This window comes from Leucoraja erinacea, chromosome 24 (assembly GCF_028641065.1).
Source record: "Leucoraja erinacea ecotype New England chromosome 24, Leri_hhj_1, whole genome shotgun sequence".
In the NCBI taxonomy this organism is placed as follows: Eukaryota; Metazoa; Chordata; class Chondrichthyes; order Rajiformes; family Rajidae; genus Leucoraja; species Leucoraja erinaceus.
In genome coordinates this window covers 25,304,036-25,322,651 of record NC_073400.1, presented here as the reverse complement: position 1 = coordinate 25,322,651, position 18,616 = coordinate 25,304,036, and the positions used below count along the sequence as shown (strand labels likewise).

At 47.1% G+C, this 18,616-nt stretch overlaps 1 protein-coding gene across 1 annotated transcript in view; it reads right to left on the bottom strand.

Annotated features, from left to right (window-relative positions):
* Nucleotides 1–18,616, bottom strand: part of LOC129708835 (AMP deaminase 1-like) — a 35,819-nt gene that overhangs the window by 13,190 nt on the left and 4,013 nt on the right. The window contains exons 2-8 of the mRNA XM_055654855.1: nt 17,861–18,035; nt 16,267–16,426; nt 14,194–14,359; nt 9,487–9,706; nt 5,943–6,072; nt 4,367–4,561; nt 1,411–1,542 (exon numbers count right to left, since the gene is read on the bottom strand). Of these exons, the coding sequence (XP_055510830.1) occupies nt 1,411–1,542; nt 4,367–4,561; nt 5,943–6,072; nt 9,487–9,706; nt 14,194–14,359; nt 16,267–16,426; nt 17,861–18,035 (1,178 nt within the window). The remainder of the gene's footprint in view (nt 1–1,410; nt 1,543–4,366; nt 4,562–5,942; nt 6,073–9,486; nt 9,707–14,193; nt 14,360–16,266; nt 16,427–17,860; nt 18,036–18,616) is intronic.

Genomic DNA, 18,616 nt, shown 5'->3' with positions numbered 1-18,616 from the left:
GACATCGAGGTCACGCACGTTGCCCTTCAGATCGCTTGGCTCTGCATTCTCATGGGGCGGCACGGTGGCGCAGGGGTAGTGAGAAGGTCATTCTGTATCTACCAGCATTGACCAAGAACACAGTGTTTATACCTTGTACGTCCTCCGCATCGTAACATCTTGCAAACAGCGCACGGTGCTCGGTGCACTCCATTAGGCAACGAACACCTCAATAATGTGGGGCGGCACGGTGGCTCAGCGGTAGAGTTGCTGCTTTACAGTGCTCGCAGCGCTGGAGACCCGGGTTCGATCCCGACTACGGGCGCTGTCTGTACGGAGTTTGTACGTTCGCCCCGTGACCGCGTGGGTTTTCTCCATGATCTCTTCGGTTTCCTCCCACACTCCAATGATGCACAGGTATGTAGGGTAATTGGCTTGGTCTATGTGTAAATTGTTACTAGTGTGTGTGGGATAATGTTAATGTGTGGAGATCGCTGTTCGGCGAGGACTCGGTGGGCCGAAGAATGGGCTGTTTCCGCGTTGTATTTTTCAAGCCAAGGAGGATGAGACTGGATAGGATTAACTGGTCAAGAAGATGGGTTTTTAGAAGGAAGGGGATACGTGGAGAGAGCAAGGGCGTGTGGAAGGAATCCCGAAGGTTGGTGTCAAGGTAGCGAAATGTTTACCCATCAATGGAAGTGGGATAGCATAGAACTAGCATATGGACAATTATGGTTAGTGTGGACTAGATGGGCCGAAGGTTCTCTTTCCACGTTGGATCCTATGTTCATAAGTGATAAGAGCAGGATTAGGCCATTCGGGCCATCAGGTCTACTCCGCCATTCAATCATGGCTGATCTATCTCTCCCTCTTAACCCCATTCTCCTGCCTTCTCCCCATAACCCCAGACACCCATACTAATCAAGAAGCTATCTACCTCTGCCTTAGAAATGTCCACTGACTTGGCCTCCACAGCCTTCTGTGGCAATGGATTCCATGGGATTCACCACACGCTGACTAAAGAAATTCCCCCTCATCTCCTTCCGAAAGGAGCGTCCTTTAATTCCGAGGCTATGACCTCTTGTCCGGGACTCTCCCACTGGTGGAAACATCCTCTCTATCCAGGCCTTCCAAAATTAAATTCTCTAAAAATAAAAAAAAATTAAATTCTCTAAAATGAAAACTAAAAGAAAACAAGGGTGAGACAAGCGTTGGAGACACGGGCATAATGGCAGAGTGTACGAAGATTATGTAGATGGAAGCTAGGAGCATGAGGGGGGACATTAACGAGGAATTCAAATTATGGGAACAGAGCGTTCGTTATTGGAGACAGTTTACAAGCGGTGTTTAAGCAGGGACAGCTTAATTAGTGAAGAAGGAAAATTCAATACCTTCTTGGAAGTCAACCAAATAAGTTAAGAGACCACATACCTTGATGATATGAGCAAAGTATTCTCCTTCTATGGCGTTCTCTGTTTTCAGGTACAGATCTCGGAGTTCACTGGCGCCCATTGGATTGTACTTGGCATTGAACTTGTCAAAACGTTGGAAGGTCTGACGCCCCTGTACAAATATAATTTCAGACGGCTTGGTTTCCGCGCTATACACATGCGTCATTGTTTTCTATATCGACTCTTGGGATTTGGATGTCATTTGCATTGATATTTACTGTCCAGCCCTTGACTGAGTTACGGTATATGGGCACTTCCTCGGTCTATTTTAACCATCCGCCTCTTGTGTAGTTTAGTTTAGTTTGAAGATACAGCGCGGGATAGGCCCTTCGGCCCATCGAGTCCACGCCGACCAGCGGTCCCCGTACACCAGCACCATCCTATACATTAGGGACGGTTTACAATCTTTGCAATTTACAATCTTTACCGAAGCCAAAGAGTGTGGGAGGCGACCAGCGCATTTGGGGAAAACCCACACAGGTCGGGGGGGGGGGGGAGAACGTACAAACTCCGTACAGACAGCTACCCTAGTCAGGATCGAACCTGGGTCTCAGGCGCTGTGAGGCAGCAACTCTACCGCTGCGCCACCGTGCCGCCCCTATCTCCCTCCCTCTTGTTATCACACCTTCCCCAGCCAACAATGGACCATTGTGGACTCCACCGTTCCTGAGGTCATCTGTTGCCACCTCTGATTTATTCTCGCCTTTTCTCAGCTCCAGTTTATATTTCCAAACCATGCTGTGAAACGGCGCTGAGGAGATTCACCGGGATATTTTCTAGGATGCTGCAGAGAAAAGGGTTATCCATATTCACTCCCCTCCAGGCAATGCCTGAAGGGAATGTGGTAAGGAAAGGATAGAAAGCGTTTTATCGGGATGCATCACAGCTTGCTTTGGGAACAGCTCCATCCAAGAACGCAAGAAATTGCAGCAGCCCAGACCATCACTCAAACCAGCCTCCCTTCGCCTGGACCTACCTGATCTCCCGGTTGCCAAACACTTTAATTCCCCTTCCCATTCCCACATTTACCTTTCTGTCCGAGTCCTCCTCCATTGTCAGAGTGAGGCCAAACTCAAATTGGATGAACAGCATCTCATATTTTGTTTTGGGCAGCTTACATCCCAGAGGTATGAATATTGATTTCTCTAACTTCTAGTAACCCCCTGTATCCCCCCTCTCTCCATCGTTCCCCCACCCTAATACCAGCTTCAAAGTCGTCTTGTTGAGTCTCATGGTCTGTAGCATAGCAAAAGGATTTGAGTATAGGAGCAGGGAGGTTCTGCTGCAGCTGTACATGGTCTTGGTGAGACCACACCTGGAGTATTGCGTACAGTTTTGGTCTCCAAATCTGAGGAAGGACATTATTGCCATAGAGGGAGTGCAGAGAAGGTTCACCAGACTGATTCCTGGGATGTCAGGACTTTCATATGAAGAAAGACTGGATCGACTCGGATTGTACTCGCTGGAATTTAGGAGATTGAGGGGAGATCTTATAGAAACTTACAAAATTCTTAAGGGATTGGACAGGCTAGATTCAGGAAGATTGTTCCCGGTGTTGGGGAAGTCCAGGACAAGGGGTCACAGCTTAAGGATAGAGGGGAAATCCTTTAGAACCGAGATGAGAAAAACATTTTTCACGCAGAGAGTGGTGAATCTCTGGAACACTCTGCCACAGAAGGTAGTTGAGGCCAGTTCATTGGCTATATTTAAGAGGGAGTTAGATGTGGCCCTTGTGGCTAAAGGGATCAGGGGGTATGGAGAGAAGGCAGGTATGGGATACTGAGTTGGATGATCAGCCATGATCATATTGAATGGCTGTGCAGGCTCGAAGGGCCGAATGGCCTCTACTCCTGCACCTATTGTCTATGTTTCTATGTACTCGCTTTCACCTGGGCCACAGCTAACAATGGCCTGTTTCCTTTATCATCGTTACTTTTTAGTCTATCTTTAAATCATTTGTTCTATATCTTTCATTATCACCGTCTATCTTTCTCGTTTCCCCTTCCCCCTGACTCTCAATCTGAAGTAGGATCTCGACCCGAAACGTCACCTATTCCTTTTCTCCAGAGATGCTGTCTAACCAGCTGAGTTACTCAGGCTTTTGGTGTCTATCTCCCTCCCATTGACTCCATTTATGCCTCATGCTGCCTTGGCAAGGCCAGCAGCATAATCAAGGTTGTGTCACACCCTGGCCACTCTCTCTTCTCCCCTCCCCCATCAGTCAAAGGTATAGAAGTGTTGAAACGCACACCTCCAGATTTAGGGACAGTATCCTCCCAGCTCTCAGCAGGCAACTGAATCATCCTACCACAACCAGAGAGCAGCGCTGAACTATTATCTACCTCTTTGGAGACCCTCAGACTATCCTTGATCAGACTTTGTTGGCTTTACTAAACGTTATTCCCTTATCATGTATCTGTACACTGTGAATGGCTCGATTGGAATCATGTATTGTCTTTCTACTAACTGGATAGCACGCAACAAAAGCTTCTCACTGTACCTCGCTACACGTGACAATAAACTAAATGGAGAAAGTGATCAGATACATTGTGGACTTACTGCCACCTTGCTCTTCCTTCGAACACAGCTTTCTGGTGAAAGTATCTTAAACATAGCGAAAAGGTGAATCAAGCACCAGAGGACACAGGTTTAAGGTGAAGGGGAAAAGATTTAATAGGAATCTGATGGGTTATTTTTTCACACAAAGGGTGGTGGGTGTATGGAACGAGCTGCCAGAGGAGGTAGTTGAGGCTGGGATTATCCCAATGTTTAAGAAACAGTTAGACAGGTACATGGATAGGACAGGTTTGGAGGGATATGGACAAAACACAGGCAGATGGGACTAGTGTAGCTGGGACATGTTGGCCGGTGTAGGCAAGTTGGGCCGAAGGGCCTGTTTCCACACTGTATATCACTCTATGACTCTAAATACTTACAGCATGCACGTCCAAGGAATCAACGGTTAAGTCATAGGCGTTCAACTTCAACTTGGTGAAGAGCTCTTTCAGAGTTAGCTTCCCTTCATTGGTGCTGCAGACCACACGATCGGAATCCAGCATCGAAGTTTTCTTTATAAAGCGCAGCAGGTGCTTCTGATTCATGCAGGCTGCCGCATGGATGTGGGTGTCAACCTGAGGATGAGAAAGTAAAGATAGACACAAAACACTGGAGCAACTCAGCGGGACAGGCGGCATCTCTGGAGGGAAGGGGTGGGTGACGTTTTGGGTCGTGACTCGTGACCCTTCTTCAGACTGAGAGTCAGGGGAGACGGATTTTAGATATAGATTCAAGATTCAAGAGAGTTTATTGTCATATGTCCCAGATAGGACAATGAAAACTTCTTGCTTTGCTTCAGCACAACAGCATATGGTAGGTATTGACTACAAAACAGATCAGTGTGTCCATATACCATTATATAAATGTATACACACATGAATAAATAAACAGATAAAGTGCAAATAAACAGATAATGGGCTATTAATGTTCAGAATTTTGTTTGAGTTGAGTTTAATAGCCTGATGATGGCTGTGTGGAAGAAGCTACTCCTGAACCTGGACGTTGCAGTCTTCAGGCTCCTGTACCTTCTACCTGAAGGTAGCGGGGAGATGAGTGTGTGGCCAGGATGGTGTGGGTCCTTGATGATGCTGGCAGCATTTTTGAGGCAGCGACTGCTATAGATCCCCTCGATGGGAGGGACCATAGGGGGGGGGCATGGCATCTGCGCTCCAATTGGGCACAAGGTACAGAAGTGTGAAAGACAAGCACCCGTAGTCGGGATCGAACCCGGGTCTCTGGCGCTGCAAGTGCTGTCAGGCAGCAACTCTACCGATGCGCCACAGAGGCTGTTAGAGACTTCCTAACGTTGGAGAATTCCAATTTGACTGGACCAGTTGGTCTGACTGTAAAGTATAGGAATTCATTGCCACAGACAGCTGTGGAGTTCAAGATATTAGGTATTTACTGTGTATAGCGGAATTGATAAGTTCTTGATTCATAAGGGCATCAAAGGTTCAAGTTCAAGTTCAAGTGAGTTTATTGTCATGTGTCGCTGTAGGACAATGAAATTCTTGCTTTGCTTCAGCACACAGAACATAGTAGGCATTTACTACGAAACAGATCAGTGTGTCCATAGTTACGGGGAGAAGGAAGGAGAATGGGGTTGAGAGGGGAAAATAGATCAGCCGTGTTTGAAAAGCGTAATGGACTCGATGGACTGAATGGCCTAATTCTGCTTCTATGTCTAAGGTAGACACAAAATGCTGGAGTAACTCAGCGGATGAGGGTCTCGACCCGAAACGTCGCCCATTCCTTCTCTCCAGAGAAGCTGCCTCACCCACTGAGTTACTTCAGCATTTTTGTGTCTACCTTCGATTTAAACCAGCATCTGCAGTTCTTTCTTACTGCTTCTATGCCGTATGGGCTCAGTGAATATAACCCCCAGAGACCTGTGTGTGAAGGTACGTCGGCATGCGAGCACTGTCGGACTGCAGGACACAGCGTCTGGGGCTTTACCTTTCTGACATTGTAGAAATCTCGATGAGGATTAATCTTCAGTTCCTTTATCTCTTCCATGTCGTTCAGCATCTCATGCAGATTAAACTTCGAATTAAGAAACTTTAAACGCCGGTGAGTGTACGTCTTTCTAAACGAAAACAAGAGATAAAATGGAAAAGAGTTTTTACTTTTGTCTTCCATAATGGCGGCACAGTGGTATACGGCGCTAGAGACCCGGGTTTGAACCTGAGCCCCTCTGTGGTGCTGTCTGTGGTGGAGTTTGCACGTTCTCCCTGTGACTGTGTGGGTTGGCCCCAGGTGCTCCGGTTTCCTCCCACAACCTAAAGATGTGTAGTGTGTAGAACGGAATTGCAGTTGGCTGGTTTGTACCAAAGGTAGACACAAAGTTCTGGAGTAACTCAGTTGGTCAGGCAGCATCTCAGGAGAAAAACTATGGGTGACGTTTCGGGTTGGGACCCTTCTTCGGACTGAAAGTAGAGGGGAGGGAACAAAACATAGAAACATAGAAACATAGAAATTAGGTGCAGGAGTAGGCTATTCGGCCCTTCGAGCCTGCACCGCCATTCAATATGATCATGGCTGATCATCCAACTCAGTATTCCGTACCTGCCTTCTCTCCATACCCCCTGATCCCCTTAGCCACAAGGGCCACATCTAACTCCCTCTTAAATATAGCCAATGAACTGGCCTCAACTACCCTCTGTGGCAGAGAGTTCCAGAAATTCACTACTCTCTGTGTGAAAAAGGCCAGAACAAAGCAATAGACAAACAAGGAAAGTTGGAGTCCATCTATGGAGCGAAGGAAATAGGCAACGGGCCTATTTCCTTCGCTCCATAGATGCTGCTGCACCCGCTGAGTTTCTCCAGCATTTTTGTGTACCTTCGATTTTCCAGCATCTGCAGTTCCTTCTTAAACAAGATGGAGTCCAAAATGGCCCATTGTTGGCTGTAGAAGTGGTGATAATGATGCAAGGATACAAACAGTGGAACCAATAGGACTGGTTTATGCCAAAGATAGACACAAAGTGCTGGAGTAATTCAGCGGGTCAGGCAGCATCTCTGGCAAAAAAGGATGGGGGACATTTCAGTTCGGGATGCTTCTTCAGACATGTGGGTTAGTCGGTTACTTGGCCCTCTGGAAATTGCCCCTGGTGTGTAGGGAGTATATATGAAAGTGGGATAACATAGGGCTAATATGAATGGGTGATCAATGGTCAGAGCGGATGTAGACAAAAATGTTGGAGTAACTCAGATGTTGAGGCAGCATCTATGGAGAGAAGGAATAGGCGATGTTTCGGGTCGAGACCCTTCATCAGACTTCGATTTTTCCAGCATCTGCAGTTAGACAATAGACAATAGGTGCAGGAGTAGGCCATTCGGCCCTTCGACCCTTCGACCCAGCACAGCCATTCAATATGATCATGACTGATCATCCCCAATCAGTACCTCGTTCATGCCTTCTCCCCATATTCCTTGACTCTGCTATCTTTAAGAGCTCTGTCTAGCTCTCTCTTGAAGGCATCCAGAGAACCAGCCTCCACCGCCCTCTGAGGCAGAGAATTCCACAGACTCACAACTCTGTGTGCAAATGTTTTTCCTCATCTCCGTTCTAAATGGCTTACCCCTTATTCTTAAACTGTGGCCCCTGGTTTCTGGAGTCCCCCAACATCGGGAACATGTTTCCTGCCTCTAGCATGTACAAACCCTTAATGATCTTATATGTTTTAATAAGATCTCCTCTCATCCTTCTAAACCCCAGAGTATGTATACAAGCCTACCCGCTCCATTCTATCAACATATGACAGTGTTAAATTATTTCTTAAACAATGGTCAGAGCGGACTCGGTGAGCGAAAAGGACTGTTTCCATGCTGTATCTCTAAACTAAACTAAACTAACACTATTTTAGTGATTTGCATACAATGTGGATGATTATGCCCACAGACTGTATCTGAAGAAGAGCCAAGAGCTGAACAGGACCTGCTAAGATTCCACATCTCTAAAGAAACAAAAAAGGGCGGCACGGTGGCGCAGCGGTAGAGTTGCTACCTAACAGTGCTTGCAGCGCCTGAGACCCGGGCTCGATCCTGACTACGGGCGCTGTCCGTACAGAGTTTGTACGTTCTCCCCGTGACCTGTGTGGGTTTTCTCCGAGATCTTTAGTTTCCTCCAACACTCCAAAGACGTGCAGGTTTGTAGGTTAATTGGCCTGGGATTATCTACTCGGTATAAGTGAAAATTGTTCCAAGTGTTACTGCATGGGGATCGCTGGCCAGCGCGGACTCGGTGGGCCGAAGCGCCTGATTCCACGCTGTATCTCTAAGCTAAACTAAATTGTTGGCCTGCTCATTATGTTAAATTTGACACTTTGCTCTCTCTTTGCCTCTGTCTCTCTCCTTCCTTCTCCCCCTTTACCTCTCTTTGTCTCTCTCCTTTTTCCCTCAATCTCTCTCTATCTCTGAATCCTTCTATCTCCCTCCTTATCTCATTATTTTCCCCGTTCCCCTCTCCTTCTCTCCACCTCCACCTCTCTCCCCCTCCCCCCTCTCCCCCCTCTCCCCCCTCCCCCCTCTCTCCCCTCTCACCTCCCCCCTCTCCCCCTCTCCCCCTCTCCCCCCTCTCCCCTCTCCCCCTCTCCTCTCGTCTCTTCCCCTCTCCTCTCTTCCCCTCTCCCCCTCCCCTCCTCTCCCTCTCTCCCCTCACCTCCTCTCCCCCTCACCTCCCTCCTCCCCCTCTCCCCCTCTCCACCTCTCGCCCTCTCCCTCTCCCCATTTGTTGAACGTTCGATCCACATCCTGTGCCCCTCCTGAAATTGCACCTTCCCTGGAGTGAGTGTGTGTCCACTTAAATTCAGTTGCTGCCACGATTAGAAACATGTGAATGGGTTAAAATAAACCTCTTGATAAGACCATCAATGAGCCACAGTACACAGTCTCTTGCATCTCCCGCACCCACAGTGACTTTCCTGAAGGCATGGCCGCATGTGACTCATCCCTTGATCGGCACACGATCAGGGGACAGTGTGGATAAGTGAGGAGGTTGCAGGGGCTTGAGGGGATGTTGGCCGATGACGTACAATGGTAATAAAACGATAATTCGAAACTAGAGTGGAAAAATGAGAGCTCTTGCCCTTTGGTAGAAAAAATAGAAAAACAGAGCATTATTTCAACATGGTGAGAAGTTGAAAGGTATTCATGTTTAGATGGGAACTGCCTGGGTATCCTTGTAAACCCTTGGTGGTGAATCTGTGGGATTCACATACAGACACAGACACTCAATGCAATACACAGACACAGACACAGACACAGACACAGACACAGACACAGACACAGACACAGACACAGACACACAGACACACAGACACACAGACAGACAGACACACACACACACACCCACACACACACACACCCACACACACACACAGTTTGGACCTGGGATTGCCTGGTCTAGAGTGGCTCAATGATGCATTGAGTTAACGGGCCATTGGGAGAGTTTACATTCCGTTATTTCAATGCAAAGCACAAAACAATTGTCAGGACTCACACAGGCCCCTGAGCGATGAGTGCGATGAGAAAATTCATGTCGTCTAGGAAGCCGGGCAGGTCCAGGTAAGGCAGGTCTTTGGGTTCATTGTTCTTGATTGATTCATTGTTGGCATAAACGTAAATCATACCGTCTTTCATCTTACACACGTAGCCAAGATTCTCAGGCAGACCCTTGGGATTAAAGGGGTCATCTCCCGCCTTTATCAGTGGAGTATACACTGAAATAAAAGTAAATGTTATAAGGTCAAGAATAACTTTTCTGGAAGACCATCGCATTTATTATAAGGACCAGATGCTAAGATCTTCACTCTTTAAGAGAACAAGGAAGTGCAGATGCTGGTTGACAAGACGGCACGGTGGCGCAGCGGCAGAGTTGGGGCTTACAGCGCCAGAGGCCCGGGTTCAATCCTGACTACAGGTGCTGTCTGTGCAGAGTTTGTACGTCCTCCCCGTGCCCCAGTGAATTTCCTCCGGGTTGTCCGGTTTCTTCCCACATCCCCAAAGACCTGCAGGTTTGTAGGATAATTGGCCTCTGTAGAAATGCCCCGAATGTACAGGATAGAACAAGTGTGAACATAGAATATGGAACAGCACAGCACAGGAGCAGGCAGGTCCTTGGCATTAAAGGGATCATCTCCAAGCTTTATCAGTGGAGTGTCTACATGAAATAAACAAATAAATAATATTTACTTATTTATCTCCCTGTGACCACGCACAAACGTACAAACTCTGTGCAGACGGAGCCCGTAGTCAGGATCGAACCCGAGTCTCTGGTGCTGTAATGCTGCAAAGGGCCTATCCCACGAGAATGTGACTGCATGCGGCAAGCGCGACCTAACGTAGTCGCTTGAGCCGTACGGCCTCACAGTGCCGGTCCCACTTCGATCACCGGAGCCGTATGGAGTTGCGCGGAGCTGGTCCCGACATCGCGCTGGGCTCCGAAAAACTGAAAGCAACTGTCCAAAAATTCCGCGCGGCAACGCGGCAACGCTGGCCCGCAGCCGCATTGAGGCCGTACGCACTGGCTCGACGGCCGTGCGGAGCGTCTCGACGCCATACGCAGCGTCTTGACGGCGTACGCCTAGCGCAAACTTCTCGCGGACTTCGCTCGAACTTCACGTTGATCACTCGACCACCGCGCGGCCCCCGCTTCCGGTTTGGTCGCGCTTGCCGCTTGCAGTCGCATGCTTGTGGGACAGGCCCTTTACTCTACCGCTGTGCCACTGTGCCGCCCTGAATGTGGTCTAAAGGACAAACTGCAGTTGTATTAAATTCTGCAGCAGTCCGTGCATCCTTCTCAGTGTTGCTGTTACAGAGGAGTTTTATTACTGGGCTAAAGATAATTGTGTACATCGATTCACTTCAGCATTATTTGCCATGGTTCGGTCGTGTTCACTTTAGTTCCAAACTCAGGCATCGATATGCTTTAAGAAAAGGCTGGAGAGGGTTAAATCACTACAGAATGAAGAGAGAATGAAACTAAGTCTATTCTGATCGGGAACAGAGTTCCGTTTTTTATCGCTTGGAGGTGCAGCGTGGAAACAGGCACTTCGGCTCACAGAATCCCACGCCGACCAGCGATCCCCGCACACTAACACTATCCTACACATTCTGGGGGACAATTTACAATGATACCAAGCCAATTACAGTAGCCTACAACCCTGTACGTCTTTGGAGCATGGGAGGAAACCGGAGCTCCCGGAGAAAACCCACGCAGGTCACGGGAAGAACGTACAAACTCCGTACAGACAAGCACCCGTAGTCAGGATTGAACCCGGGTCTCTGGCGCTGTAAGGCAGCAACTCTACAGCTGTGCCACCCCAAGTTGGCAGATGAATATGTTAAAAACTGCACCTTAATGAAATACAATCTTACTCAGAAGATGGTACGGAGAGTGGTTTGGGCAAAAGTATCAAAGCAAGATATTTGCTGAACAGTGATTTAAATGCAGAGATCCTTGCAGAATTTGAGACATCTTAGAGATCAAATAACACTGATCCATGGCTCCTGTGAAATGAATCCTTCCTTAATTAAACTTTATGAACCCACCCAGTTCTTTGCATTTAAACAGACCAATTATATTTGATAAATAGTACCTTATTACAAGGAATATTTTATTACTCTGTTGTAGCCTAATTTTTAAATGGGGTAAGCCATCTAACGTGAGCCATTTCTTTCCCAGAGTCATGAAACAATGTATCTTTCTTATAAGAACTGGCTCTCGTTATGTTTAAGAAAGAACCGCAGATGCTGGAAAAATCGGAGGTAGACAAAAATGCTGGAGAAACTCAGCGGGTGAAGCAGAATCTATGGAGCGAAGGAATAGGTGACGTTTCGGGTCGAGACCCTTAAGGTCCTCTCCCACTTACACGACCTTTACAGGCGATTGCCGGCAACCGTGATAGGTCGCCGAAATTTTCAACATGTTGAAAATTCAGCGGTGACCAGAAAGACGCTATGGAGACCTCTCACAACTTTAGGAGACCTCTCAAGAACCATACAGGCTGCATGGTTCGAAGGGCCGAATGGCCTTCTCCTGCGCCTATTTGTGTTCTCTATGGTCATCATTAATTGGTGAGGATCCCATATACTCTCCCATTCATTTTCATAAGCTCAGGACATAGAAGCAGAAAAAGGCCATTCGGCCCATCGAGTCCCACCACCATTAGATCATGGCTGATCTATTTTTTTCCTCTCAACCCCATCCTCCCGCCTTCTCCCCACAATCTTTATCGCCCTTAAGAACCTATCAATCAAGAACCTATCAATCTCTGCTTTTAAAATGCCCAATGACTTGGCCTCCACCGCTTAGAGATGCAGCGTGGAAACAGGCCCTTCGGCCCACCGTGTCCATGCCGTCCAGCGATCGCCCCGCACACTAACACGATCCTACACATTCTGGGGGCAATTTACATTTATTCCAAGCCAATTAGCCTACAAACCTGTACGTCTTTGGAGCGTGGGAGGAAACCGAAATTCCCGGGGGAACGCCTCCATTGTAGCAATGAATTCCACAGATTCACCACCCTTTGGCTAAAGCAATTCCCCCCTCCTCTCCTTTCTTAAGGTACGTCCTCTTTTTCTGAGGTGTGTCCATTTTCATTCGAGGTATTGCCTTACATCCAGGTTTTGCTGTTTAAGATCGCAGCAAAAGACGACTTCAGATGGAAAATATTACATCTTAATCAGATAAGTGTTGCTTTGTTGCTGAGGTAAATGGAAATAGGTCAGTTAGGATAAGGAGTTAAAAGATTGCGAGGAGAACTGAAATGGACTTTGATCACCCAAGAGAATGATGAGTACAGGGAACACACTGCTTGGGAGCGTATAAGGAATGAGTGGGTTAACCTATGATGAGCGTTTGTTGGCACTGGGCCTGTACTCGCTGGAGTTTAGAAGAATGAGGACGGACCTCATTGAAACATACAGAATAGTGAAAGGCTTGGATAGAGTGGATGTGAAGAGGATGTTTCCACTACCGCAGAGTGTAGGACTAGAGATCACAGCCTCAGAATTAAAGGACGTTCTTTTAGGAAGTAGATGAGGAGAAATTTCTTTAGTCAGAGGGTGGTGAATCTGTGGAATTCTTTGTCACAGAAGGCTGTGAAGGCCAAATCAATGAATATTTTTTTAAGGCAGAGATAGATACATTTTTGATTAGTTCCGGTGTCAGAGGTTATGGAGAGAAGGCAGGAGAATGGGGTTAGGAGGGAGAGATAGATCAGCCATTAATGATTGAATGATGGAGTAGACTTGATGTGCCAAATTGCCTAATTCTACTCCTACTCCCTATGACCTTATGATCACTAAGAGAGCACACTCAGAATGGAGTGACGTACCTTTCGAAAGGAGATGGGGAGGAATTTATTTGGTGAGTGGGTGATGAATCTGTGGAATTCATTGCCACAGCCGGCTGTGGAGGCCAAGTCACTGGATTTTCTAAAGCGGAGATTGACAGATTCTTATTAGTAAGGGTGTCAAAGGGTATGGGGCGAGGGCAGGAGGCAGGGATGATAGATCAGCCATGATTGAATGGCGTAGCAGACTCAATGGTAGTAGCCGGAATTTGTATGTTATCGGAGCCTAAATTTCCTCAGATAACTTATGAACATGAAGAAGTGCACTCAAACCACCTTGGCATTGAAGATTACGGACCAAATGTTGGAAGATTTGATTAATATAGATGGATGCCCGTGGGTCAGCATAGACATGATGGGCCGAATGGCCTGATTCCATTCTCAATGACTCTCAATTGAAATTGGTCCTTTGTGGTGTGGGATAGGGATGTGGTGAATGTTAGCAGCATAGAGCCATATAGTTTGGAAGCAGGCCCTTCAGCCCAACTTGCCCAAACCGCCCAACATGTCCCATCTACACTAGTGTAGGAAGGAACTGCAGATGTTGGTTTAAACCAAAGATAGACAAAAAATGCTGGAATAACTCAGAGGGACAGGTAGCATCTCAAGAGAGAAGGAATGGGTGACGTTTCAGGTCAAGATCCTTCTTCAGAGTGAGTCCCAGTTGCCTGCGTTTGGCCCATATCCCTCTAAACCTGTCCTATCCATGTACCTAGGTAGCTAGACTACACTTGTTCCCACCCTGCTTCCTGTAAAGAATCTTTCCCCCTTCACCTTAAACTCTGGTTCTCGATTCCCCCCACTCTGGGCACGAGACACAGTGCGTCCATTCATGATCTCATCCTTACCTGGATGTACTTCATCCTCCACTTTCCACTGTTCGTGCTCCATGGTTCGCAAGAAGCGAGACGTGGTCCTGAAGAACCTCTGAACAGAGAGCCGCATGTATTTTTCCCGGATGGTCAAAGCTCGATACAGACCCTTGCAGGCAACTTCAAAATCGTCCATGGTTACCTGTTCACAGACAGGGAGACAATCAAATGCAGAGTGGTCTCAGAGTTTTTACTTTGGACTGGAGAGATACAACTCAGAAACAGGCCATTCGGCCCACCGAGTCCGCACCGACCCGTGATCACTAGCACTATCCTACACACGAGGGATAATTGACACTTCACAGAAGCCAATTAACCTACAAACCTGCACGTCTATGGAGTGTGGGAGAAAATCGGAGCACTCGGAGAAAAACTGGGTCACGGAGAGAATGTACAAACAGTACAGACAAGAACCCATAGAAACATAGAAGTTAGGTGCAGGAGTAGGCCATTCGGCCCTTCGAGCCTGCACCGCCATTCAATATGATCATGGCTGATCATTCAACTCAGTATCTTGTACCTGCCTTCTCTCCATACCCCCTTTAGCCACAAGGGCCACATCTAACTCCCTCTTAAATAGAGCCAATGAACTGGCCTCAACTACCTTCTGTGGCAGAGAATTCCAGAGATTCACCACTCTCTGTGTGAAAAATGTTTTCTTCATCTCGGTCCAAAAAGATTTTCCCCTTATCCTTAAACTGTGACCCCTTGTTCTGGACTTCCCCAACATCGGGAACAATCTTCCTGCATCTAGCCTGTCCAACCCCTTAAGAATTTTGTAAGTTTCTATAAGATCCCCCCCTCAATCTTCTAAACTCTAGCGAGTACAAGCCGAGTCTATCCAGTCTTTTTTCATATGAAACTCCTGACATCCCAGGAATCAGTCTGGTGAATCTTCTCTGTACTCCCTCTATGGCAAGAATATCCTTCCTCAGATTAGGAGACCAAAACTGTACACAATGCTCCAGGTGTGGTCTCACCAATACCCTGTACAACTGCAGTAGAACATCCCTGCTCCTATACTCAAATCCATAGGTAGACTTGAAATTCTGGAGTAACTCAGCCAGTGAGGCAACATCTCTGGTGAGAAGGAATGGGTGACCACATTCTGAAGTCTTCAGTCTAAAGAAGAGTCTCGACCCGAAACGTCGCCCATTCCATCTCTCCAGAGATGCTGCCTCACCCGCTGAGTTACTCCAGCATTTTGAGTCTACCTTCGATTTTACCAGCACCTGCAGTTCTTTCTTTCTTGGACAGAACCCGTAGTCAGGATCGAACCTGGGTCTCTGGCGCTGTAAGGCAGCAACTCTACCGCTGCGCCACCATGCTGCGCTAATTTCTGCTGACTTTTTTCAACTGTCCAACCATCCAGTCCATATCAATGCAATCTGATTCCCATAGAAGCCCTATAGTGACCAGAACACATAGATCATCTTTGTAGAGTTGGCAATAAGACTTCATGACGTGCAGGTTTGTTTGGAGGCACAGTGGTGCAGGGGTTCTGAAGGATTCTCAACGAACAACTGCAGTAGAACATCCCTGCTCCTATACTCAAATCCATAGGTAGACTCGAAATTCTGGAGTAACTCAGCCGGTGAGGCAGCATCTCTGGTGAGAAGGAATGGAGGGTTATGGTATGAGTGCAGGCAGGTGGGACTAAGGGGAAAAAAAATTTGTTCGGCATGGACTTGTAGGGCCGAGATGGCCTGTTTCCGTGCTGTAATTGTTATATGGTTATATGGTTATATGAACACATCACCCACCCTTTCTCTCGAGAGGTGCTGCCTGACCAGCTGAGTGAATCCAGCACTTTGTGTCTCCGGTACAAACTAACATCTGCAGTTCCTTTCTGCTCAACCTGTCCCTTCCGCTCTTCCCCCCCCCCCCTTACCCCCTAATTGGGGCATCGTTCTGCTAACCTTCCTCCGCACCCCTTTCTGAATCCTCTGCACCTTTGTCCATTGTCCCTCAGTGAAAGGGTCACTCCTTTGTTGGGAAGGAATGGTATTCTGCGCAAAGCTTCATTCTGTAACATAGACTTAACCTTACCCCTGATGCATAGTCTCCAGTGATAGAGACTCTCTGGAAATCGGGTACATCAGCGTATGATGGCTCCATCATCAGGTTCGGCGATGACTGCATTTCCTCAGCCACATGGACCATTTTCACTGATGATTCAATCGCCTTTGATTTCATTGTTAGCTTCTTCCTAATGTGGCAACACAATCCACGTCTTTATTAATCAAAACATCCTGGCTTTGAAACAGACCGTCTTCTTCAAGGTAACACGGTGGCACAGCGGTAGAGTTGCTGCCTTGCAGTGCTTATTCCACCCAACATCCCATCCTCTCAATTAAAAGTGGACTTTGACTGGCCAATAGACAATAGACAATAGGTGCAGGAGTAGGCCATTCGGTCCTTCGAGCCAGCACTGCCATTCAATGTGATCATGGCTGATCATCCTCAATCAATACCCCATTCCTGCCTTCTCCCCATATCCCCTGACTCCGCTATCTTTAAGAGCCCCATCTAGCTCTCTCTTGAAAGTATCCAGAGAACCGGCCTCCACCGCCCTCTGAGGCAGAGAATTCCACAGACTCACAACTCTCTGTGTAAAAATCTCTTAACTTGCATTAAGTCCTGTTCATCCCTATGGTTACTGACCCTATAATGCTCTTGAACTAACAATAGCTCACTTTTGAAACCCTGAGCCATGTTTCTCAAACCTACCAGTGACCTTAAACCCATCGTATTCTATAACTTCCTTTGGTCTTCCAGAATTTCGAGAACTTCATGTCCCTGCAGTTTAGAGATACAGCAAGGCCCACTGAATCCACAAGCACCCATACACTAGCTCTCTCCTACACATTAGAGACGACTTGAAGAAGACCATCAACCTATAAACATGCGCACCTTTGGAATGTGGGAGAATACCGGAGCACCCGGAGAAAATCCATGCGGTTACGGGGAAAACGTACAAATTCTGTACAGGTAGCATCCACGGCTAGGATCGAAATCTAATCTCTGGCGCTGTAAGGCAGCAACTCTACCGCTGCACAATGCCCCGCCCCTACTGCGCCACTGTGCCACCCAGGGCAATTGTTTGATTTTACTCACATCATGACTTACTGCCGTGCGTTCAGCTGCCCTACACTTTGGTATTCCCTCTCGAAACTCACCTTTTTTTGGCTAAGTAACAGAGTCATTCAGCATGAAAACAGGCCCTTCAGCCCAACTAGCCCACACTGGCTAAAGTCCCATCTGCACCAGTCCCACCTGCCTGCATTTGACCCATATCCCTCCAAACCTGTCCTATCCGTGTACCTGTCTAACTATTTCTTAAACATTGGAATAATCCTTACCTCAACTAACTCCCTTTCAAGGGAGATGCTAAAAATGCATTTCGTTGTCTCTGTACTGTACACTGACAATGACAATAAATTGAATCATTTCATTTCATCATTTTTCTTCTGACAGCTCGTTCCATACACCCGCTACCCTTTGTGTGAAAATGTCACCCCTCAGATTCCTATTAAATACTTTCCCCTTCAACGTGAACCTATGTCCTGTAGTCTCGATTCCCCTTCTCCGGGACCTACTATATTGAAGGTGTTTTTGAGATTTGACCTTTGTGCTTTGGTACCTCTTCTCTATGGATTCCTTTGTCTTTCTGTCAATGAGGTTGTCCTGCATCTCAAGGTGTCCGATTGGGCAATCCTCTGGTATTCCAAATGGAGAGATCTCATCTCGTTCATCTTCATTCTTGGCATCGTGGGCAAAGACCTTCTCAGCTAGGATCCGATCGTTTTCGTCCAATCCTGAAAAATAAAGTCATATGGATATATAGATATATACACACATATATATATATGAGTGAGAAGATTTAATTAAGCAGCACATTTTACGAGAATGACCCCAGGAATGAGTGGGTGAACATATGATGCGTGTTTGACAGCACTGGGCCTGTTTTCGCTAGAGTTTAGAAGAATGAGGGGGGACCTCATTGAAACTTACCGAATAGTGAAAGGCCTGGATAGAGTGGATATGGAGAGGATGTTCCCATTAGCGGGGGGAGTTTAGGACCTGAGGCCATAGCCTCAGAATTAAAGGTTGTTCCTTTAGGAAGGAGATGAGGAGAATTTCCTTTGGTCAGAGTGTGATGAATCTTTGGAATTCATTGCCACAAAAGGTTGTGGAGGCCAATGGATATTTTTAAGGGGGAGATTGATAGATTCTTGATTAGGACGGGTGTCAGGGGTTATGGAAAGAAGGCATGAGGAGGGGGTTGAAAGTTAGAGATAGATCAGCCATGATTGAATGGCTGAGTAGACTTGATGGGCAGAATGGCTTGATTCTGCTCCTATTACTTAAAAATGTATGAACTTATAATGATACCAAC